The sequence below is a fragment of the Populus alba genome, chromosome 5, assembly GCF_005239225.2.
Source record: "Populus alba chromosome 5, ASM523922v2, whole genome shotgun sequence".
Classification (NCBI taxonomy): domain Eukaryota; kingdom Viridiplantae; phylum Streptophyta; class Magnoliopsida; order Malpighiales; family Salicaceae; genus Populus; species Populus alba.
Genome location: NC_133288.1, coordinates 4,466,931 through 4,491,408, shown reverse-complemented (window position 1 = coordinate 4,491,408; position 24,478 = coordinate 4,466,931). Strand labels below are relative to the sequence as shown.

The 24,478-nt window shown below is 35.1% G+C and overlaps 5 protein-coding genes across 5 annotated transcripts; 1 reads left to right on the top strand and 4 right to left on the bottom strand.

The window, feature by feature from the left end:
- Positions 1 to 3,277: 3,277 nt before the first annotated feature.
- LOC118031835 (putative pentatricopeptide repeat-containing protein At3g23330) lies at positions 3,278 to 5,011 on the bottom strand. Its single transcript, XM_035036333.1, has 3 exons — positions 3,781 to 5,011; positions 3,625 to 3,680; positions 3,278 to 3,301 (listed from the first exon to the last, which is right to left on the bottom strand). The coding sequence occupies exons 1-3, from the start codon at positions 5,009 to 5,011 to the stop codon at positions 3,278 to 3,280; spliced, it is 1,311 nt and encodes a 436-aa protein (XP_034892224.1).
- A 3,929-nt stretch (positions 5,012 to 8,940) lies between these two features.
- LOC118032343 (D-amino-acid oxidase) lies at positions 8,941 to 10,432 on the bottom strand. Its single transcript, XM_035037028.2, has 2 exons — positions 9,486 to 10,432; positions 8,941 to 9,394 (listed from the first exon to the last, which is right to left on the bottom strand). The coding sequence occupies exons 1-2, from the start codon at positions 10,366 to 10,368 to the stop codon at positions 9,015 to 9,017; spliced, it is 1,263 nt and encodes a 420-aa protein (XP_034892919.1). The 5' UTR covers positions 10,369 to 10,432; the 3' UTR covers positions 8,941 to 9,014.
- A 1,002-nt stretch (positions 10,433 to 11,434) lies between these two features.
- On the bottom strand, positions 11,435 to 14,253 carry LOC118032329 (alcohol dehydrogenase). Its single transcript, XM_035037015.2, has 10 exons — positions 14,096 to 14,253; positions 13,864 to 14,000; positions 13,710 to 13,756; positions 13,274 to 13,599; positions 13,098 to 13,180; positions 12,926 to 13,001; positions 12,627 to 12,688; positions 12,446 to 12,541; positions 12,183 to 12,344; positions 11,435 to 11,824 (listed from the first exon to the last, which is right to left on the bottom strand). The coding sequence occupies exons 1-10, from the start codon at positions 14,130 to 14,132 to the stop codon at positions 11,708 to 11,710; spliced, it is 1,143 nt and encodes a 380-aa protein (XP_034892906.1). The 5' UTR covers positions 14,133 to 14,253; the 3' UTR covers positions 11,435 to 11,707.
- A 3,204-nt stretch (positions 14,254 to 17,457) lies between these two features.
- Positions 17,458 to 18,918, top strand: LOC118032310 (serine carboxypeptidase-like 50). The gene has a single exon (XM_035036991.2). The coding sequence runs from the start codon at positions 17,465 to 17,467 to the stop codon at positions 18,830 to 18,832; it is 1,368 nt and encodes a 455-aa protein (XP_034892882.1). The 5' UTR covers positions 17,458 to 17,464; the 3' UTR covers positions 18,833 to 18,918.
- Positions 18,919 to 19,023: 105 nt separating this feature from the next.
- On the bottom strand, positions 19,024 to 22,313 carry LOC118032318 (alcohol dehydrogenase-like). The gene is made up of 10 exons (XM_035037001.2): positions 21,905 to 22,313; positions 21,422 to 21,558; positions 21,271 to 21,317; positions 20,812 to 21,137; positions 20,642 to 20,724; positions 20,454 to 20,529; positions 20,018 to 20,079; positions 19,836 to 19,931; positions 19,565 to 19,726; positions 19,024 to 19,300 (listed from the first exon to the last, which is right to left on the bottom strand). The coding sequence occupies exons 1-10, from the start codon at positions 21,972 to 21,974 to the stop codon at positions 19,184 to 19,186; spliced, it is 1,176 nt and encodes a 391-aa protein (XP_034892892.1). The 5' UTR covers positions 21,975 to 22,313; the 3' UTR covers positions 19,024 to 19,183.
- Positions 22,314 to 24,478: the final 2,165 nt, after the last annotated feature.

Below are 24,478 nucleotides of genomic sequence, written 5' to 3'. Positions count from 1 at the left end.
GAGGACCTGCTTTCATGCTCATTTCTGCTCTGCAAGTTCCTTTTGTCATCAATAAGCAACAACCACTAGCCCCGCCAACCTGCATGGAAACAAAGTCAGGTTTAGAGTTGTGAAGATGAATGACTTGAATAGAGCCCTCAAAAACTAACTAAATCGAGAAAATGTTTTCTATGATTTCAGTATTCATGAGAATCAGAGAAATCTTCAGAATGAAATCTCCAAGAATCTCTTAATATGTCATAGACAACGATGTAAATTTGATCTCTTAATATATGATGCAGTTCATCCCATCAGTGCAGTACAGATCACCCAGGTTGCTTCTTCCAGAGTTGGCCCAAGTCATTTTTATATGTTGTTCGATGAGAAGACAGGATCTCCATCCTAAGTAATTTATCAATGTACAAAAAAAATTAACCAAGATTTCCTTCCTTTTCTTTTTCTTACTAATTTATCTTTATTTGCTCACAAGGAAATTTCAATTCATTTTTACATGCTCTCGTTTGACATTTTCCTGCTTATATATCTCACAATCATTTTTTTTTGTTAGATTTTAAAAATAAAATAAAATTTTAAAAAATATTTTTTTAATATATTTTCAATTAAAAAAATACTTTTAAAAAACACAATATAACATATACCAATAACACACTAAAAGGCTTTATAAACTAATAAATTGTATATCATTTTCATTTATTTTTTTATTAATATAGGTGTTCGGGTTAGTTTACGCGCATCTTAACTAATCTCACAGACCCTGAAGTTAATGATTATATTAGCATTTAATGATCCTGAGGTTTATAAGACTCAAACTAGTAATTTTAAAAAATAATCTAAAACATGACTAATTAAACTACACCTCTCATATTTCACCTGCCTTTACCATTTAAGCTCCTGTCTAAAACAATTTAACCGACCTCAGGAGATTGGGAGCAACCTCTATGCCTTCATTCCCTCCACAGTTGGGGATCCGTCCAGTGCCCAGCGTTTAAGGAATTCGACGTGATTGCACAATGTAGGGTTCAGAGTCTTTGTTCTTCAAATAGATTATCAAAGGAAAAAAAAACAACAGAGGCAGAGCAAGTCATTATCAGAAAGAATCAAAATATGACTATTAGTAATTGGTCAATGTATAGACGAGTCATCCCAATCAACTCCATTGATATTCCTATCATGAGATGTGGAAAGGACACCTCTCAAATAATCAGAAAAACAAAAGAAGTGTTTTTTAATGCAACCAATGACAACTCTTTGAAAAACTTAGCATGTGAGTAAAGTTACACAAAGCTTAGAAGCATGCAAAACATTTAACAACTGAAAACTCTTCTCGAGAGTCGACAGTATAAATAGGCAAAAGCATAACTCATAATATTCGTATCTCAGCAGCAGCAAAACATAATCTGTCAGCTTCCATCTCTTTCCCAAATTGAAATGGCTCCCCTTGATAACTATGACTACAACTTCCCATATTTTCCTCTACCACCACCGCATAATCCTCCATCACCTCCAAAAGTTGTGCCGCCTCATAATCATCCATCCCCTCCAAAAGGGTCTCCACCCCATAATCCTCCGCCACCACACATTATACCCTCCCCTCCAAAAGTTGCCCCACCTCATAATTATCCATCCCCTCCAAAAGGGTCCCCACCCCAGAATCCTCCGCCACCACACCTTAAACCCTCCCCTCCAAAAGTTCCTCCACCACATCATCCAATTACTCCACCATCCCCATTCCCAGTGCCAGCAACACCACCCAATCATCCATTTCATCCGCCACCACCCCATCACATTCCTCCACCATCACCACCTCATATTATTCCACCTGCACCCTCTCATGTTATTCCACCTCCACCGCCAACACCAGGACATCATTCAACTGTTATAATTGTTGTCTTTGTCTCACTTGGTGGCCTATTCTTTCTTGCATTCCTCTCTGTTGCTCTCTGTTGCTTCATTAAGAAGAAAAAGAATAAAACGGTTCAGAAAACTGAAATCTTAGAGTTTGATGAGCATACTAAAGTCCAGGAAGCCATTATTCCAGGCCCACATGGTGAGAAAATCACAGTACTAAACATTGAAGAGGATGTGCATCTTGTGGAGGAGATTAAGAAAAATGAAAAACTGGCTGAAGGTTCGCACATTAAATTGGCACATGATCATCCCCTGGATTCTGATATAGCAACATCCTCTTCTCGGTCCAATCAGCAGCATCTCGAGCACAAGGTCTGATTGAAACACGAGCGAATGAAATAAGTGGCAATGTAATCGTATATTCCTCACCATCAACAATATCCCTACTGGGATAATACATGAAAAATTTCTTAATTCTTTTTCAAAGTTGTCGATACTTCTGTTTTAATAAAAAGTAAAGCTTGTTGGACAGTAAGGTCATGCTCATTCATATTAGAAATCCGAACCACACCAAGAAATTAAAATCAGAATTAGCACTATGGCATTAAATCTCCAATAAAATATTGACATTATCGCAAACTGGACACTCATCTACCCCATTAAAATCCTAATTTAAGTGAGTGATCATGCAACATCGAATTAAACAGAGAACAACAAGCGTACACTTTGAGGCTTTACATGATAATACTGTTATAGCATCTGATACTAGCTACAGAAAAACATGTCCTCTCATATCAGAAACTATTTTCACTTTAAAAAACATCAAGTATTTAACTGACGTTTAAACAAGGGGGGTCCATGATATTGGCTACAAAAGGTACCGTGCTCATAATGAGCATCATCATTTTACTCAAACCCACTCCTGTAGCATTATCATAATTGTCATCAACCATTATAATTATAGGGACTGGTGTCAAGTCTGGGATGACATCAGAATATTGCCTTTGGTTACTAAATGATAGTTATGAAGCTAAGCCACAAATTGAAAATACTAAAAAATAAATTGATTTGACATGCATGTTAGGCTTGCGTAATGATATTACACGGGGAACATCCTAAGGGAAAGTTCTAGACATTACCTCCACTTGGGTAAGTTTACTACCTGGTTACAAATGGTCTTCCACTGCTCATTGAGGATTGATATGAGGTCTACAACCTTGTATGTGAAAGTTTAGGCTATGACCATGTCATATTGACATACTAACCATATCAAAATATCTTTTCAAATGAAAGGTTTTTTGGTTTTGAGAGGGGAGAAGGTTTGAAACTTGTGTTAAATGTAAATGAATCTTCATCTGGTATTACCATAATTGATCTTTCAGAGTATAGGGTAAATAATTGATTATGTTAAAGCAAAAATATTATTACCTTAAAGCACTTTCCTTGAGAGAAGCTGCAAAAGGTACCATGCTCATAATGAGCATTATCATTTTACTCAAACCCCCTTCTATAGCATTATCATAATTGTCGTCAACCATTCGCTGGGATGGAATCGGAATACTGCCTTTTGTTACTTAATGATAGTTAGGATGCTAAGCCACAAATTGAAAATACTAAAAAATAAAACTGGAAAATCTGATCTTAAAGGATGGTGGCCATACCAGTTTAATTGCACTCAACAAGCAATGAACAGTTGTCAGTTAGGATGCGAAACCTAAATGTACTTAGATTTCAAGGACAGGGTAGTCCAAGCTTTTCCTTCTAAGCTAGTTATACCATGCCATATGTCTGAACAAGGAAAGAAAAACAAATGACCTGATCAACTGCAATGCCTGTGGCACAATAAATCATCCAGTGAGTGTGATATTACAAAATTTTATGAAAGGGAGCATGATGAAATATTAATAACATGGATTTCCAGTTCAAAATCACCAGGCAACATTAGCAACTTGATCATTCTATCTAAAATTTCACACGTCACTTTTGTCAATGGATGAGAATGACATCCTTGGTAGAATTTGTGAACTGTTCCTGCTATTGTTATCCAGCTACAACCAGGAGTTTTAGCCAAACCCAATTCTCTCATCTTTGCCCTGGTTGTCGTTATACCATCTGAAATACCATGAGATTTGTAAATATAACACAAGCCTATATAGTTTCCGGGGTTACTTGGTTCCAGTTCAAAAAGACGATGAGCTGCTATTTCACCAATATTGACATTCTTGTGCATCACACAACCACCCAGTAGCGCACCCCAGACACTTGCAGTTGCTTCTAACTTCATTCCCTGTACTAATCCAAGAGCTTCCTCGAGATAGCCTAAACGACCTAAGAGATCCACCATACAAGCATAGTGCTCTAGAGTGGGTTCAAACCCATAATCTGATTGCATTGAATAAAAGATCCTCCGGCCTACATCAATTAGACCTGAATGGCTGCAACTAGCCAAAACTGCAGTTAGTGTGACAGGGTTAGGTTTAAATCCAAAACCTTTCATTTTCTTAAAAACTTCCAGAGATTCCTCTGCTCTCCCATGAACCCCATAACAGGATATCATTGTGGTCCATGTAACAACATTCAATCTGCGCAAGTTCCTGAATACCTTTTCTGAATCATTCAAGCACCCACATTTGGCATACATATCAATCAACGAGTTACTAATCACAACATCCACATTGAACAAAGTACTCTTCACTACTCGCCCATGAATTTCCTTCCCTTTCATCAAGTCACCTTCCCCTCCACAAGCATTCAAAATACTCGGTACCACCAAAGCATCCAACTTTACCCCTTCCTCAACCATATTCCTAACCAAACTCAAAGCCTCCACATAAAACCCTGCCCTCCCAAACCCAGAGATCATCAAATTCCAAACACCACAATCCCTCAACAACATATTAGAAAACACTCGCTTCGCCTCAACCAATTTCCCACCTTTCAGGTAAAAATCCAGAACAGAACTTCCCACAACAACATATCCCTCAAAACCAAGTCTAATCACCCAACCATGAAGCACAAACCCCAAATAACAATCTCCCACTCCAGCTACTGCCTTAAACAGTGGAGGCAACGTATAGTGATCCGGTCGAAAACCCATTTTCAAAAACTCATCAAAGATACAAATAGCATCAGAGTAACAATAATTCTGCGCATACGATGACATCATAATATTCCACGAGTGCATGTTTCTTTCATGCATTCTATCAAACACTTTACGGGCTTCTTGAAGTAACCCAGATTTCGAGTAGGCTAACAAGAGATCAGTTTGAAGGGTAACGTTGCCGAGGTAGTTACTTAAAAGGATTTGGACATTGATTTGTTTGGCTTGATAGATTAAAGAGTGACTGGCGCAGTTTCTTAGTAGAATCGAGAGGTGGTAAGCTGTTTTGTATGTCATTGGAACTTGGCTTTTGAATGTTTAACGGTCGAGTCATGAAATGGCGCGAAGGAGAAAGAAGTTGAAGAGATGCGGTGGTTAAGTTTCAGGCTCTCAGCTTATAGAATATACCATTTATTTTACCCGTTTTTGGCTGCAGATAATATATTTAAAAAAAAACAGTTGTATATAGAAGCTTTATCAACATATTTTTATACATAAAAAAAAAATTAAGTGTAAATAAAAAATTTATTTTTATATATAATAAAATAAATTGAGAATTATGTATATTAATAAAAAAAAATTATTAACAATGAATGAAGATGAAAATAAAAAAATAAAAAATCTAAATATTTAACTTTGCAATACACGCCTTTGCCGTTAGAATCTAACAATCTCTCTCTCTCTCCAATCATAACTAATAAGCAATAAAAATAAACTTTTATATCAAAATTGACCTAAAATACTTAGAAAATACCCTAGACTTTTTAATAAATCAATATATGACCCCAAAAAACATAAAAAAAACCATCTCAAAATCAACTTGAAATTAAAAAATTTCTTGAGTTCAAATATGTTTTTTAGGCACTTTTAAGGAAAAAAAAACTTAATTTGAACTATTTTCATCAAATCAAATCAAATCATTTGACATAAAAATTGATCATTTTAATAACTAAAATCGGTAACAATAACATTTTTCTCTCTTTACCGTTGGAATCTAACAATCACTCTCTCTCTCTCTCTCTCTCTCTCTCTCTCCTAAACCAAGAACAAAAAAAAAAAAACAAAAATGGACTTTTGTACCAAAATTAAATTGAGAAGATATTAATGAAACAAATACGTATAATATGTGAAGTTTGAGGACTTAAGTAATCTTTTTTATAACTTTGAAACCATCACCCATTTGTGGTGTTTTTTCCAATTTTATCTCTTGTTTTTTAATTTTTTTGTTAGTCAACAAATTTGATCCAATTTTTCTTTATTTTGGCCAAAAAAATATAATCACATAAAAAAAGGTTTGGGGATCTAAATGAAAATAAAATAAAAATTTGAATAGTGAGTACATAGTAAAATGCAAAAGAGTGAACAATGAACATATACATTAAAAAACATGTCTGTTATTGTTTTCTATTACTATATTATGTACCCCTTCTAAGTTGCAAGTCAAATCAATTTTAAAAATAAATTCAAGTATTGCTTATGTGTTTTCAAGAAAGAAAAAAATTTAAATCAAGGATTAATCTGATGTTACATTGTTTACTTGGCAAGTTTAAAAGTAACCTGAACAACTAGAGAAAAACATAGTTTGTTTTAAAAAAAAATTAAGACGATATCTTTTCTAAAAATATATATTAAGATAATAACATATTAGATTAATCCAGATCAACCCAAGTTAACATGAAAAATTCATGGATTGGATCATTAGATAGTGATAACCTCTTAGAAAGAAAATAAAAAAACATATTGAAGTCCAATTATCAAATAACTCAATGTTAAAGAATGAAATGGAAATATAAATATAAAAAATAACAAAAAAAAACCTAAGTCAACTAGGATTAACCTATCAAACTTACATCATGAGACCAAGATAACCTAATGGAAAGCAAATTAGAACAAATTATGAAGCTTAATTTTCAATTAATCAAATGTTGAATGATGAATTTAAAAAATTCGGTAAAAAAAAGAACAAAAAAAAAAGTCAATCTGCCAAGCCTTTAACTCAGTAAGACTAGGATAACCTCTTAAAAAAAATAAAATAGATTATAAGGATTAATTCTTAATTAACCCAAATATTAGAGGATAAAATTGAAAAAAAAATCAATTAAAAAAAAAAACCCAGAAAAACCTGAATCAACTAGGTTAACTCATAACTCAGATCATGAAATTAACATAACCTTGTAAAAAGCTAAACGAAATAAGTTATGAAGCTTAATTCTTAATTAACATAAATATTGAAGAATAATTTTTTAAAAAAAAATTAACTCAATTACAAAAATAGACTCATAAACGCTTGAATCATCCGAGTTAACTCACAAAACTCATACTTCAAGTCATGAGATAAGTATAACCTCAAAGAAAATAAACTAAGATAAATTATAAATTATAAATCTCAATCCTTAATAATTCTGATGTTAAAGGATAAAATTAAAAAAAAAACTATTTTTTTTTTTAAAAATGTTGTTATGATGTTTTTGCTATTAATATCGATGTTTGTGGATATAGTTGGGTTAAGTTTGGATCCATAATTGTATATAATGTAACTTTTGATATTTTACAAATTATAAACCTAACCTATTCAATTTTTTCAGGGACTAGAGTGAGTTGAATAAATTGGGCTAAACTATTTTTCTTATGGATATTACATATATTCATGGGTTGAGCTCGTATTGTGAATTTTCAAAGGTTCACATTTAGAATTAGGTATATAGCATGGATTGTATATACCATAACATCCTCAATGTTAGGTCTAATTTCTATATATTGCATCACTATTAAATTTTAGTTGCCTCTTTATTCCATTAAGCAAAAGAGAATTATTTTTTTTGTTACGTTAAAGAAATCTAATAGAAGCTCATATCAAAAACTTTAAGGTCGAGATATTTTTAAATAAATTAAAAAAAAAAAAACTCAATTCATAAACTATCAAATATAAAGATAAAAAGAATATATGGTATACAAGTTGAATCAGGTACTAGGTTTCAAAAATCTCAATTTACCACCCGACCCATTATATCATTTTTAAAAGTTTTTTAAACTTCTGTCATTTGTAATATTTACAATATCTAAATTTGATATGTTGGGCCGGATTAAATAATGCAAACTTTATAGATAGACTGTTTAGTTTTAACACCTCTAGAATATAACTAGGTTATTTTATGCGCTATTGTTGTTGCTTGACCAAAATTGTTTTTGAATATAAAAATATAGTTGTTTGAATTGTTTTTGAATTTTTAAAGTTGCCTGAATCACATTAGAATAACTACTATACAATTTAATTTTAAACTCAAGTTAAGTAAAAAGTTGGATATAATTTTTTTTTATCAATATTTTTTTTTTTTTATCAATTTCTTCTATAAACTCTTTTACCAATCAATCAAGTTATTTTTAAACTGACAAAATCAACTAAAGTCAATTTAGAACAACTCCCTAATAAATTATTTTTAAACCAAGGCTACATGAAAAGTTCAATCAAAATGTTTTTTTTAATCAATTTCATTTATTTATTTTTTCATTTAATCTTTAAATATTTTTTTGACCTATCTAATCTAATCAATTAAATTATGTCAAGATAACTAGAAAGGAATTTAATTTTAAACCTTAACAAATCTAATCAATTAAATGATGTCAAGATAATAGAAAATAATTTAATTTCAAATCAAAAGATTGATTTGATATAATGATACTGTAAAAAAAAACCTTTATTCTCTTAACATTTTTCTGACAGGCAGCTGAGCACAGACAAATGTAGTGTTGTTTTCATCCTCAAACACTCTATATATATATATATATTTTTATTTTTTTTCAAATGCATTAATATCTAATTTGTTAAATTTGTTATGAATGGGCAAAATGAAAAGACAGGGAACTAGGCGGCTGTTTACACTTTGGGCGAAAAGTTCACTTCTGTTCTCCACCTCGAGAAGGACAAACAAGGAGAGGGGTTTTCACCAACTTGTTATAGATGAGGAAGGAAGGCTATTTGAAGATGTTCACCATACAGAACAAACAAAGATCTTTAATTGGAAACGATGCGTACACTTTCATCACAGTTTCTGTACAAAAATACCAGCTAGCTCTTTCTTCTACGACCAACAAATCTGGCAGGACTAAACCCAGCAAGATCAACAATGGTGGACTGCCCATCTACTATAAGCTCAGCCATTGCAGCCCCAGTAGCCGGACCGTTTAAAATACCCCAACAGTTGTGCCCAGTGGCAACATAACAGCCCTTTACCCCGGGAATCTCCCCGATTACGGGAACACTATCGTCAGTGCATGGCAAGAAGCATGCTTGCTCCGCCTTCAACCGTGCCTCTCCTTCTACCAAATGGCTCGACACCGTACTGGCTACTCTCTTTAGCACCTCTAATGACTCTGGGTCGCCCACTATCTGCTCTGGATCCTCCGGCACCTCAACCTCGGATGACATTCCGCACAAGTACACCTCCCCTATCATTCAAGTCATTTATTTTACTGCTAACTGGCATCATTTATTATTCCCCAAAAAACATAAGAAGTTAAAATGGAGTAAGAAAAATACCTGAGGGCCGAGGATACACTTCAGGGTCCATGGGCTTTCCACCTTGGGCCGGATAATAACTCAGAAAAAGAGCATGAGGGGTTATGGCATCAGGCTCTTTAGGCTCCAAAACAATACTATGGGCTCTAAGCCCATAAACTCTAAACAAAGAACTCAGCATCTCAAACTTCCCAGACCATGGCCCAAGTGCCAAAACAACTGAGTCTGACTCAATAACTCGCCCCCCTTCAAGCACCACTGAGTCTACTCGCCCTCCCTCAACCCCAACACTCTCCACTTTCCCTATCACCACTTCCACTCCGTATTTCTCCACCGCTTTTGATAAAAGAGTTTTTGTGAACATCTGGGGGTGGACTTGCGCCGTTGTTTCAGTTGACCCAATGGCCCTAAGGTCTCGGGCAGGCCCATCAACCCAAGAAGGCAAATTTTGAACACGCGAGGATTGACCCTGTTTTCCTGATTCGGTGATTGTGAGGCTTAGGGTAGTGAGTGGACGGTAGCCGTAGGATTCAGTGCCGTTAAGTTCTTCAGCAAGTGAACGGTGAAGATTGAAGCTGGCACGGGCAAGAGAAGATAGAGGCCCGCCGTCGCACCAATCTAAGGCGAGGAATCCTCCGGACTTTCCTGATGCGGCGCAAGCGACGGATGATTTCTCAATTAGCGTGACGGCGGCTCCCTTCTTGGCAAGGAAATACGCCGTGCAAACCCCGATTACGCCACCGCCGCAGACGGCTACGCGTTTTGGTTGCGGGTCCATGAATGATGGTGATGGTGGCGGTGGCGGAGAGGAGCAGTGAACTGGGGTTGTTTTGGTCTTTTTGAAGGTTTGAATAAGTGAAGAGAGAGTGAAAGTTGTTGGTGATGGCAGCGATGTCGCCAACATGGTTGGGTGCCGTTTGTTTTTGTTAGATATGTAGAAGCTTCCTTCATATCTGACACGTGTACTATAACAAAAGAATATTTGATGATTTGTTTTTTATTTTCTTATATTTGAACCTGAGCCCAGTTGAGGTGATTTTGGACCTCGGCCCATAATTTTCTCAGAAATTCTGCAGATGGGATTTTATTTATCATATGCATTTTTTTTTTTGTTGTAATTTGTGATTCGAATATTGAAGTCTTTTTTTCTTCTTCTTATTTTTATAGAATAAATATTAAGAATTTCTACCATGTTTTCAATTAATATTGTTTCAATTGATTACTGTTTCGAGGATAAAAAAAATAAAAATTGTGAGATATAAACATATTTAATTGATTGGTAGAAATAAAAAATAAAAAATAAACATATTTTCGATATATTTTTAGAATGAATTTTATACTTTCAAAACAAAAATTATATAAGTGATATGTTCTTTATTTTTATTATTTCTGTCTTTTTTATTATAAGATAGTGACTAAACTTTACCTAAAATATGTTTTCAGCGTATTTTTAGAATAAATTTTTATATTTTCAAATAACGACATATTAATTTATTATTTTAATTTTTAAAATTTTATTTTTTTAATTTTTTTATTCAAATCCCCCATTCTTTTATTTTATTTTATTTTAGTATATTGTAAGAAGTTTAAACAAAATTTTTCTTAGATTCAACTTGGTTTTCACAATTTATTATATTTGTAATAATAAAGTTATAATTATATTTTGAAAGGTTCCTAATACCACCAAAAATCTAAATTGAAATGTGAGAGAATGAACATTGATCTTGCCACATTATTATATATCTACACCTTTTAGTGTTTGTTAAAGAGCTTTCGCAATCATTGTCGTTCACATGCCAAAGGACAAGCCTTGACAAACAAGTTTGGATCAAAATTAGAAGCAGCATATCAACAAGCTCTTGAAACTTGTTTTAGCCCATAAACATCTTTGTTAAGCACAATACCTGAATGATTTTGAGAAACATACCCAGTTCGCTGCTCTGCATAAATGTTCTTATCAAGCTCAGGAAGACTGCAAAAACTACGTGGATAAATGGAAAAACGAAGACGTACAGGACGTGTGATTATTCTGCATTTGGATATATGCAGAGACAGAATTAGAAAAACACTTGAAGCTTTGATTTATCTGTACATGCCTGAACTGGGAAGCTAATGTGCCATTTACAAAACAAGAAATTTACTGAAAGAAACTAAAACATCACCAACTTTGTTCAAAATTTAACAATCCCAAACATGATTTTATTGTTTTCTTCCCACATTCAGACGGACAAACCAGTCTTCTTTTACTCTTCCATGCGGATGATACACCTGAGACCTTCTCCACTAAGCATGTAGTCAAAAGCCTTGTTGATTTCTGAGAAAGGGACCTCATGGGTGATGAATTTCTCCAGCTCAAGCTCCTGTAACACCACAACTGCTGAGGTTAACAATTGATTGCATCAAAACTGAATAAAGGAATAGCTACTGTTTTGTTTCTTCACACAAGAGTTTCAAGATCCAAGCTATGGTGTTGAGCCTGTGTTTGGTAGTGTGGTGGAACCTACTCTCACATTTACAAAACCATTGGTATATACATTTAGATAGTAGCAGCCAGAGCTATCCCCAGTAATCAATTTCGATCATTTTAGTTGATGTTTTGACCAATTTTACCTTCAAATTTCCACGAAGAAATCTCACAGGAACCATGATTCTACTACATGTACAGAAACAGATTCGTATACTGCATACCGAGTGAGATTAATGGGAGCTCAGATATACCTTGTTCATATACTTTTCAACCACTGAAGGAATGTCGGAGCGCGGTTTGTAGTTGCCAAAGAAGGTACCCTTGAGAGTCTTCTCATTCAGGAAATTCACTGGATGGGTTTTGAAAGAATCATCTTTGTTGGGCACACCAACAAGTACAGCAACACCCCATCCCTGCAGAGCAAGCAAAACGTCAAGAAAGTTAAGCATGTTAACTCGGTGATTCTCCTCTTGACTTTCGATTCAATGACTGAAAAGAATTCATCGGAAATTACATCATGGACACATTCAAAGGCAGAAATCATGGCATTGATACTTCCAGTGCACTCGACACTTCGATCAACTCCTCCGTTGGTCATCTCAGCTATCACCTGAAGACATGGAATCAAATTTAGAACAGACCTGAGAGATCCATACACGCTTGTTTCTCGAAACATTATCCACTGTCTCACTAACCTCTTGAACAGGCTTCTTATAATCTTTTGGGTTTACGAACTCCGTGACACCGAATTTCTTGGCTGTTGGCAAAGAACAAGAATGAGCATCAGAAAGCAGTTACAAATACAACAGAGAGAACGTGATTCAATGGGCAACATTATTACCAAGAATCAACACTCAAGCTACTTAATTCTATCAGTTTCATGTTATAGGCTATTTGACTGTGCTCAATATATATCAGTCAATGTATAATTTTAGAGGAGCACTCAGCAGTGGAAGCATTGCAATTTGATCTCAGTAAATGCTGATCCTCTCACCTTCATTGAACCTATTGGAATTCAAATCGACACCAATGATTCTTGAAGCACCAGCAATTCGAGCCCCTTCAGCAGCCTGTGATATAGAAACAACACGAACAAGTTTTGCATCAGCATCCACATTCTGAATACGAAAATTGCTCGCTAATCTTGTAATGGAAAAGAAACTTACTGCAAGGCCTACAGCTCCTAGTCCAAAAATGGCTACTGACGAGCCTTTCTTCGGTTTGGCAACGTTCAAGGTGGCACCAAGACCTACAGGTCAGAAAAAAAAACAGATCTTTATTACATGAAAGCTACAAATACTTCATCCATAGAAGAAAGATTGAATTGGATTTCGCCCCTAACCTGTAGAAATCCCACAGCTGAGGACACAAACTTTGTCAAGAGGAGCAGCCGGATTGATCTTGGCAAGACAGCCAACATGAACCACAGTGTACTCACTAAAGGTTGAGGTACCAACAAAGTGGTAAATGGGCTGCCCTCTAATTGAAAATCTAGACTTTCCATCATTCAACATCACACCTCTGTCAGTGTTGATCCTCAGAAGATCACACATATTACTCTCCTCTGATTTGCAATGTCGGCATTCTTTACACTCTCCTGTGAAGACAGGAAGCACATGGTCACCGGGTTTCAGATCTGTCACCCCCTCACCAACACTTTCGACAATCCTACAAGAAAAGAAAATATCAAATTAGTCTCCCCCATTCCTCACTATCAACATAAAATCAGTTTATCGAAGCAGCACAGAAAGTAATGAACTAATGGATCAAATCCATACCCTCCTGCTTCGTGGCCAAATATGCGAGGAAACAATGGGGCTTGCCCCTGCAACATGACAAATTAACCATGATAGTTATATTATCAATCTCTAAGAACACAAGAAGGAACCACCCAGATTATAAAAACAAATCATAATAGAAAGTGCTAATCACCTTGGCTTCCCAGAAGTAAACATCAGTATGGCAGAGGGAAGTGAAGAGGATCTTCAAACGAACCTCCATAGCTTGTGGTGGAGCCACCTCCACTTCCTCCATCACTAATGGCTTTCCAGCTTCCCATGCCACAGCAGCTACAGAAGATTACACGCATCCCATTATTTAAGTGACAAAGGATAACGAGAAATGTTAAAAACAAGAACCAAGTAAAGTGGCTTTTCTCAGTTACCTTTGCAACGAATGACTTGACCAGCAGTGCTTGACATATTATTCTTTCTTGTCTTGAACGAACTTTAAGTTTCTTGTGTTGTGAAGAGAAAGGTTTGTCTCTGTGGGTTCTTATAGTAGCAGAAGCATGTGTGTCTCTGTCATGCTTATGGTCAACCATTGATTTAAAGTATTTTAAAGAGAAAAACCATCAACGATCTCTGCTGTTTTGTTGTGTCCTCTGTATTGGACATGCGGCTCCATGGTCTCTTGATTCCCTGTTTCTGTTTATTCTGGTTTGAGCTAACTACAATTAAGTCCTCTATAGTTTTTGACACTCAAAATATAATTTATATGCTAGGCGTGAGGAAACCTGGCTTTCCCTAGTAATATGCAACCAGGGACTTGATTTTAAGAAATGATAGTTAGATAGTAAGATTTCCATAGTTTTAAATTCAATTTGAAACCTCCATCATCATCGGGGATTCATTTCTATTTAGACTTGGTGGTTTTATATTTCCAGTTGTGGTTTTGTGATTTATTCTTAGTTTATCTTGCGGTTTGTTAACGGCGAGTTGACATATATATATATATGCTAGTGGGCATTGTGCATTGAATACACACACACACACAATGCCCGCTAGCATATATATTAATAATCAATCTGTTTAAGGAGAAGGGTTAGTTTCTAGTGAAGTTGGATTTAAGAACTCATCTTCCCCTTGACTCTTTCCATCCTAATCTTTCCTCCATGAATAAAAAAATCATTCTATCATTGTAACTCCTAATCAAATTGGTTATTTTTTATTATTATTAATGTTGATATCTGGATAAAATTATACGCACCTCAATTAATTCTATAAATTATGAAATTAATGATTATATAAGCTTCTAATAATTATCATATTAGTAATTATATAGTTCGAATATAAAATCATAAGAAAAATAATTTTTTTAATTTTAAATTTTTATCACTAGACAACTTGCTATTTAATTAAAAACAACAAATTAGTTGTATTTTTTTATTGTTATTCTTCAAGGTATCAACAGGTATCGAGATGGGATCTTCTCCCAAGAAAATTTGTTGTATTAACAAGAGACCACTTGCTTAAGCAACCAGAACATTTTCCACTCAGGCCAGCCTTTATTGGGAATCAAATTAGTTCATTTGAAACAACATAATCATATTACCAAAAAACATATAGCATGCAGACAAAATACTGTACAACTAGAGAGATATCACTGTGAATTATAATAATAAATTGAAGATTTTTTCATTCACCAAATAAGCATAGAAAACTAAGCTTAGGGATAAAATGGTATTCTCCACGTGATCCATTTGTCCATATTGTTTTGATTAGGGATACAATGATTTTTTTTTAATACTATTAAATGCAAAAAAATTAGATAGTTAATCTCTAAGGGTTTTTTTGAGATTCCATATTTTTTAGTATTGTGAATTTACTAAAATAACTTTAGTTTTAAGATTTAATAAAGCTTTTTTTTGGGGATATTTTTAAATTTAAATTTTGTTTTTTTATAAAAAGTTGCTTTGAGGAGTGAATTAGTCTTTCATAATAATTAAAAAATATTTAAAAAAACCCTATCAAGTGCATAAGAGAAGCCTCATCACTTCAGCAATGCATACGCTATCATTACAAAGAATAAAAATTTACTTTTATCATGTCATTTAATTTCTCTCAGCATTCTCTTCCTTAAAAGATGGTGGGTGTTTGGTTTTGATAGACGAATTATCACTGGTATTTTTTTTAAAAACTTACAAAAATTTTAAAATTTTAGAGCAATCTTGTTGATTAGGTATATTTAAGTATTAGTTCTTATTCTTTTAATTGTTTAATATTTGTTTTTGGTCTTTTTGTAAGTTTTTTTTTTTGTTATTTTCAATTGTATCATTCAATCTAGGCTTTTTGTTTTTAGATTTTTTAAATTTGGTCTTGATTTTGTTTTCTCATTTGTTCCTTGTTTTTTTTTTTTTTTAATTTGTAAACTTTCAATTGTTTTCAATCTCATCTTTTAATCAAAATTTTTTATTTTTATATGTTTGGTTCTCATTGTCTTTGGTGGTTTATTCTTTAATTATTTTATGAAATTGATTTTTCTTTTCAATTTAACCGTTCAATCTAACATTATTTATTCTCTAATTATTATTTTTTCAAGTGAGAATTCCAAAGTTGACGCAAAATGTTTACTTTAGTCCTTTTACTTTCCAAATCATAACTTTTTGGCCCCTCTAGATTTCAAGTATTTTAATTTTGTACAAAACTTTATTTTCTTTATATTTCAATCATTGGTTTGAGAGATGAGAAAAAGTCTTGTCAAATTTCGGTACTAGAGAGAATATTGATTGATATTGATTTCGACCATAAAAATAATTAATCTTAATGTCAAGGAATGTTATTCGATCAAAAAAGTTTCTTTAAAATGTTTTTTCATATTCGATCAAATTATCTCTTTAATGTCAAATGTTTATTCGATCAAATTATTTAAAGAAAATAAATCTAACATTGGAAAGTTTTTGAATTTAAATTGATTTTTTTTTTGTTATTTGAAGGCATAAACAAACTTATTTAGGGTGTTTTTTTTTAATTTTTTAAAAAATAAATTAAAAAATAAATTTTTTGATTAAAATACTTCTCCCTCGAATTTTTTAGTGACTATTTAATCACTAAAACCAAGGCACTATCTTTTAAAACAAAAACTACTTTTAAAAACAAATAATCAAAGCTTAAGCCCACTTGCTTGAGTTGGCAGACCCACTCCTTTTTATTTATTTATTAAGGCCTAGGTGCTCTACGTCACTTAGGCCTGTACTCTTGGTATTTAATTTTTGGGTGTTTTTTATGTTTGATTAATTTTTTTAATTTTAAATTTTAATTTTATCATTTAATATATTTTTTAAAATTGTTCTTTATGAGTTATTTTATATTAAGTTATTCTAATCTAAATAAACATTTTACTATTTTTATTAGTGTTTTATTTTGTACGTATTTGATTTTATTATTATTGATTGAGTTAATTTTTACACCGTTTACTTAAAAAAAATAAAATTAGCCACGCCTCTTTTGTTTTTTTCATTAAAAAAAGTTGATTTGACCCGCTCGTTATCTAAGAGGCCGTTTGGGATTGAGGTGTGACCTGCTTTTCAAAAAAATTCAAACTTTTTTTTTTTTTTGCTAAAATTGAGTTCGGTTTGTACTTTCTAGATCGTTTTGATGTGCTGATATCAAAAATAATTTTTAAAAAATAAAAAAATATTATTGGCATACTTTTCAGCACGAAAAGCTATTTGAAAAGCAACAGCCACACTCCCAAACACCCTCTAAATAAATAAGAAAGTGGCTGGACCAACTCAATCATTTGTCTCACACGAATGGAGTCAACAGCATCAGCCTCCTCCTTCCTTCTCCTCCTCCTCCTCCACCATTCTTCAGCCACAACACCAACCCTACCTACCTCAAACTCTAGTTTTCCCAATGAAGCACTGCCTACAAAATCTGGGTACCTCCCAGTCAACCCGATAACCAACTCAGCCATTTTCTACACTTTCTATGAAGCTCAACACCCAACTTCACCTCTCTCTCAAACCCCACTTCTCATCTGGCTTCAGGGTGGTCCTGGATGCTCGTCCATGGTTGGGAACTTCCTCGAACTGGGCCCTTATCGTGTTGTTTCTGATTCCGAAGAACAAAACGTTACTCTTCAGCCCAATCTAGGCTCTTGGAACCGCATTTTTGGCCTCAGTTTCCTTGATAATCCTATAGGAACTGGGTTTAGTATTGCTTCTAAGCATGAAGAGATACCAAGAGATCAAAACGCTGTTGCTAAGCATCTCTTTTCTGCAATAACTAAGTTTCTTGAATCAGATCCAGTGTTCAAGACTCGTTCGATCTATATAACTGGTGAGAGTTATGCAGGAAAGTATGTTCCTGCAATAGGACATTACATTTTGAAGAAGAATATGAAGCTGCCTGCGTCAAAGCAAGTGAATCTGAAAGGTGTTGCTATAGGTAATGGGTTAACAGATCCTGTGACACAGGTGAGAACTCATGCTGTGAATGCTTACTTTTCTGGTTTTATCAATGAGAGACAAAAGAGGGAATTAGAGGAAGGTCAAAAGGAGGCAGTTAAGTTAGTTAAAATGGGAAATTGGAGTGCGGCAACGAATGCAAGAAGTCGGGTCTTGAGTTTATTGCAAAACATGACAGGGCTAGCTACGATGTATGACTTTACTAGGAGAATGCCTTACGAGACAAGGTTGGTTACGGAGTATTTGCAATCTGTCGAGGTGAAGAAGGCATTAGGTGCAAATGAATCTATAGTTTTTGAGCACTGTAGTAAATTGGTGAGGGAAGCATTGCATGAAGATCTGATGAAGAGTGTCAAGTACATGGTGGAATTCTTGGTAAAGAATACCAAGGTATTGTTGTATCAAGGGCATCTTGATTTGAGAGTGGGTGTGGTTTCCACTGAAGCTTGGATTAAGACAATGAAATGGGAGGGAATAGGGAAGTTTTTGATGGCTGAAAGAAAGATATGGAAAGTGAACGGAGAGCTTGCTGGGTATGTCCAGAAGTGGGGGAGTTTGAGCCATGCCTTGGTGTTAGGGGCGGGACATCTTGTGCCTACTGACCAGGCAATAAACTCTCAGGCTATGGTAGAGGACTGGGTTTTGGAAAGAGGAGTCTTTACTCATGAGCAAGAGGAGGATTCTGCATCAGGATTGTTGGACGCACTCTGAAATTAGTATTTGAATCAAATTCGCATGGATTTTTGAGGCTTTCAGGCAATTGTTTGTAGTGAATATCAAGTGAGAATCTTTGTTTCCTCGAAGCCTTTTCAACTAGATCGAGGAAATAGATGAACATTGAGAACAATGTTCATCTATGATTTAATGTGTCCAGAGTAATGGACTATCATGCTGGAAATATATAGTGATAAATACAAGTCGGACTATGATTTATTAATGCCAGAAATAGGCAGTTCTTGTACAAGAAAATCAAAAGCGAAAGTAAAGTTCTAACAGCCTTGTTTAATTCGCAATCTGAAACTTGAATTTCTTGGCTCGTCTCACACTAAGAACAGACCATTCTTATGCATCCATCCGGATGATACACCTGAGGCTAGCTCCACTGAGCATGTACTCAAAAGCCTTGTTGATTTCAGAGAAGGGGACTTCATGGGTGATAAATTTCTCTAGCTCCAGCTCCTGCACATATTACAACTAGCGAGGATAACAGACTGTTTTGCGTTGTGATATAATGCTTCAAAACCAGAGGAGGAATGGCTGCTTTATTGCTCATGTTCATGTTCTTTATATTAAAGCAATTCACTGTTAAAGATCATTCTAGCTGATAGTTTGAGAAACTTCACATACAGATTTGCTTCCGATCTACACTAATAGAAACCACAATTCTGCTGGCTGTGGAGAGATGATTGGGAACTGAATTTGATTAGTGGGGACTGAAGTTACCTTGTTCATATATTTTTCTACGACTGAAGGAAGGTCGGAGCGCGGCTTGTAGTTTCCAAAGAAAGTACCCTTGAGAGTCCTCTCATTCAATATATTCATTGGATGGGTTTTGAAAGCGTCATCTTTGTTCGGCACGCCAACTAGAACAGCAACACCCCAACCCTGCAAAGAAATCCAAAATGTGAAACAGATTTAGGTGTTTTTGATGTCTTTCGGTTTTTTATTTCTTCTCAATCGGCTAATGGCTAGAACAGTTTTCACAGGAACTTACATCATGGACGCATTCAAATGCGGAAACCATGGCACTGATACTTCCTGTGCACTCAACACTTCGATCAACTCCTCCACTAGTCATCTCAGCTATCACCTAAAGACAGAAAAATCAAAATTAGAGCTGAAGCAATAGGTTTGCATGAACCCTTTCCCACGAACATGATTTATCTTCTTACAAACCTCGTGGACAGGCTTGTCATGATCTTTTGGATTTACAAACTCGGTCACACCAAACTTCTTGGCTGTTGAGAGAAACAACAGAAATGAACATCAGAAATCAGCTGTTGGATAGCATATTAAGCACTTCTTATTAGAATATGTCAGCACTATCACCAAGGAACAACGGCAAAGATACTCGATGATATGCATCTCAGTTACTTGACAGTGCTAAAGTCCTCTGTGCAACATCGTGTGTTTACTATTATGAACATCATTTTCATCCTCCCTCTCTCTCTGTTTTTTTTACGTCTTTGCAGTAATTGAGTAGATTTAGATACACCATATGTCTGCTACATAATTAATTAAGTAATGCAGCCAACAAGTTAAGCCAGGAATGGATAAAGAACCCAAAAAGCAAATGAAACAAGAATAGGATTGAACTAAATGTTTGGTTTACCTTCTTCAAATCTGTTGGAATTCAAATCAACACCAATAATCCTTGAAGCGCCAGAAATCCGAGCCCCTTCTGCAGCCTGATCATGTCAAATAATAGAACCAGTTTTAACATAAGCAGCGGCCTAGCATCTGAATTCAGAAATGGATAGAAAAAATTCCCTAGTTTAGTGCTTTGGAAAAGAAACTTACAGCAAGGCCAACGGCTCCCAGTCCAAAAATGGCCACAGAAGAGCCTTTCTTTGGCTTAGCAACATTCAAAGTGGCACCAAGACCTACAGCACAATACCAAATCCTCATTTAAAGAAGGTAACAAATTCTTTATTCATATAAGAACAATTGAATTGCTGTTTTAACCCAACCTGTAGAAATTCCACAGCTGAGGACACATACTTTGTCAAGTGGAGCAGCTGGATTGATCTTGGCAGCACAGCCAGCGTGAACCACGGTGTACTCACTGAAGGTGGAGGTACCGACAAAATGGTAAATTGGTTGCCCTCTAATTGAAAATCTAGACTTGCCATCATTCAGCATCACACCCCTGTCAGTGTTGATCCTAAGAAGATCACACATATTACTCTCCTCTGATTTGCAATGTCGGCATTCCTTACACTCTCCTGTGAAGACAGGAAGCACATGGTCACCAGGCTTGAGGTCTGTCACACCGTCACCAACACTCTCAACAATCCTACACCACCCCAAAAGAAAAGTGGAGACGTGAGCAAAAATTATCAAATTAGTCACCCCAATTCATCACTATCAAAATAAACAAAAGCATAATCCAAGTTCAGCAAGCAATGACTAATGGCTCAAATTCATACGCTCCAGCTTCATGACCAAATATGCGAGGAAATAATGGGGTTTGCCCCTGCAATTTTAAAACCAATGTTATAGTATCAATCTCTGCAAGCACAACTAGAAACGCTAGCCCATAAACAAGATCACATGCATGGTTAAGTAGCAATCACATACCTTGGCTTCCCAGAAGTAAACATCAGTATGGCAGAGAGAAGTGAAGAGAATCTTCAAACGAACCTCCATAGCCTGAGGTGGTGCCACCTCCACTTCCTCTATCACTAGTGGCTTTCCAGCTTCCCATGCTACAGCAGCTACAATACAAACATTCAATCATTTATTAAAAAAAAATTGGAATACATTGACGTATTAAAGCATAGTTCAAAAAAATTGTATCATATTTTTAAAGGACAAAATTACAGTTAAATCAATCAAATTCATAATCCAGTTTTCTTCTTCTTCTTCTTCTTTTTTAAAAAATAGTAATTATGATCGAGTTCTCTAATTCTCCACACAATTTGATCTCACCGTCTGGTTGAAAACAAGATTTTCCATAAACAAAAACGAATCTAGCACTGTCAAACACGCAAAAACAATCTCATTTCCAAGATTTAAGAAGGCAGAAGGAAACATGCTCTGTAATGGCAGTTTGTCTATTACCTTTACAACGTATGACCTGACCAGCAGTGCTTGCCATTCTTCGCATAACCTGACCAACAGTGCTTGCCATTCTTCCTCGTTATTCTCTTGACGCAACAAACTTTGTTTTCTTTGATTACTTTCCTCTGTTTCTTGAGTTCTGAAGTAGCTCTGTGGGGTATTTAACTATTTATAGCGGCAGAATCTAGTACTCCAGTTGGCTTTAATTTTCTAACAGCTATATTCTTATGAGAAATTCCAAATACATTTTAAAGATGTTCGACAACCAATGGTAAATGGCTGAAATCCTCCATAACATCTGTGCAACAGAAAATGAATGCAGCACATATCATGGAGAATCATTCGATTCTTCCTCATCACATTTTCGCTAGAATCTCCTTTTCTGCGTGCCTACATGATTTTTATTCTTTTCCAAAATACGTATGTGTGCTATTTCCATAGTTTTAAGACCCGGCCCGGTGGTCGACCCGGTCCAAGGCCCGGGTTCCGGGTTTTGATCGGGTCACCGGGTCTCGGCCGGGTCGGCTGGGTCAAAAAAAAATTTTAATTTTTTTAAAAAAAAATCAAAACGACGTCGTTTTAGCAAAAAAAAAAAACAAAAAAAAATAAAAGTCAACGGGTTTGGGGCTAGATGTTGACCGGGTCTTGCCGGGTCAACCGGGTCGACCCACCGGGTCCCGGGTCGACCCACCGGGTCGACCGGGTCTGGCCGGGCCAATTCCCAAACGGGTTTTGGCCTTCACCCGGACCGGTCCCATGCCCGGGTCGGCCGGGTCCCGGGTCGACCCGCCGGGCCGGGCCGGGTTTTAAAACTATGGCTATTTCTCCTGTTAAACATCAAAAAAAAGAAAATTGTTTCCTGAATTGCTCAACCCACATATCAAAAATAAATTTTAGACAAATATTTTAGCAAAGGATGGATGAGGGCACGAGATTGATTCTCTTAATAAAAACAGAGCTTGTGTGGGCTTGTGATTACCAGTCAGTGATCACCGCTAGTTTCGTTTGCTGTAAAGGGAAAAGAGATGTAGGGTGTGATGAATAGATGGAAGCAAGCAAATCCAGGGTCTCCATTGTATGTTTTGGCTCCCATGGAACACGCATGATTGTTCCCTGGTTTTCCATTTTAAAGAGATTCGAGGCTTCACTACAGATAAAAAGGTGGCGTAACTCATAAAGCGGCATCCAAAGAAGATGGTTCTTGTCATAATTTTAGGATGTGGCTCTATCTAATTAAATAAAATGTTGCATAAATTAAAGGGTTTTTTTTTTTTTTTTCAACTAAAGCAAAAGCTTATAGAGAAAGACGAATATGTATGTCCGAACGAGTTCTTTATAGATTAAGTCAAATTAGATTTTCGTCCAATTGGTACAAACCACACGCCTCTTATGTGTATTTATTTTATCTAGTAAGATGGAAACCTAATCTTACTAAAAAAAGACCCCATTAAAGTTTAATTCGCGTTAAATTTTTAATTAAATTAAATAAGATATTAACTTAGTCAAACTTGATTTATCTTTGACTAGATCAACATTAAAAAAAAAAAACATAATATTATTTTAATAAAAAATAATTAATTTTAGTTTATCCAATAATTGATCTCATAGCTTAATAATTTGGGTCCTTTTTTTAATTTGTTTTCATGCCAAGTCTAACCACTATTATAAGTAGTAAATACCATTTGCATGGAGTCTCAAATGGGATATTGATGAACAAACTTGGAATAGGTTTAATATAATATTGTGATAACTTTTATGATTATAATTTTTTTTTTAAAAATAAATTTAAATAAAATACTTTTAGTTATGAATTTAAAAAAGGGGGGGGGGTTTAAAAGACATGTTTAATTAAAAGTGTTGTAAAATGGGTTTTTGTATGTAAAATAAATAAAAAAAACAGATCTTAGTAATTTTAACTTATATAAAATAAGAATCTAAAAAGTAATTATTTATAAATTTCAATATAAAAAAACAAAAATTATTTAACTAATCGGACTTTTTTTTTTTTCTCAAAACCTACTTAGCCTACTCTTAAGAGCGTGTTTGAGAGTGTGGTAGCTATTACTTTTCAAAGTGTTTTTCACTTAGAAAAGCATGCCAATCATAGTTTTAAGACCCGGCCCGGTGGTCGACCCGGTCCAAGGCCCGGGTTCCGGGTTTTGATCGGGTCACCGGGTCTCGGCCGGGTCGCCGGGTCGGCTGGGTCAAAAAAAAATTTTAATTTTTTTTTAAAAAAAATCAAAACGACGTCGTTTTTAGCAAAAAAAAAAAAACAAAAAAAAATAAAAGTCAACGGGTTTGGGGCTAGATGTTGACTGGGTCTTGCCGGGTCAACCGGGTCCCGGGTCGACCCACCGGGTCGACCGGGTCTGGCCGGGCCAATTCCCAAACGGGTTTTGGCCTTCACCCGGACCGGTCCCATGCCCGGGTCGGCCGGGTCGACCCGCCCCGGGTCGGGTTTTAAAACTATGATGCCAATAATATTTTTTTAATTTTTAAAAATTATTTTTTAGATCAGCACATCAAAATGATTTGAAAACATCAAAAACATATTATTTTAAAGCAAAAAAAAAA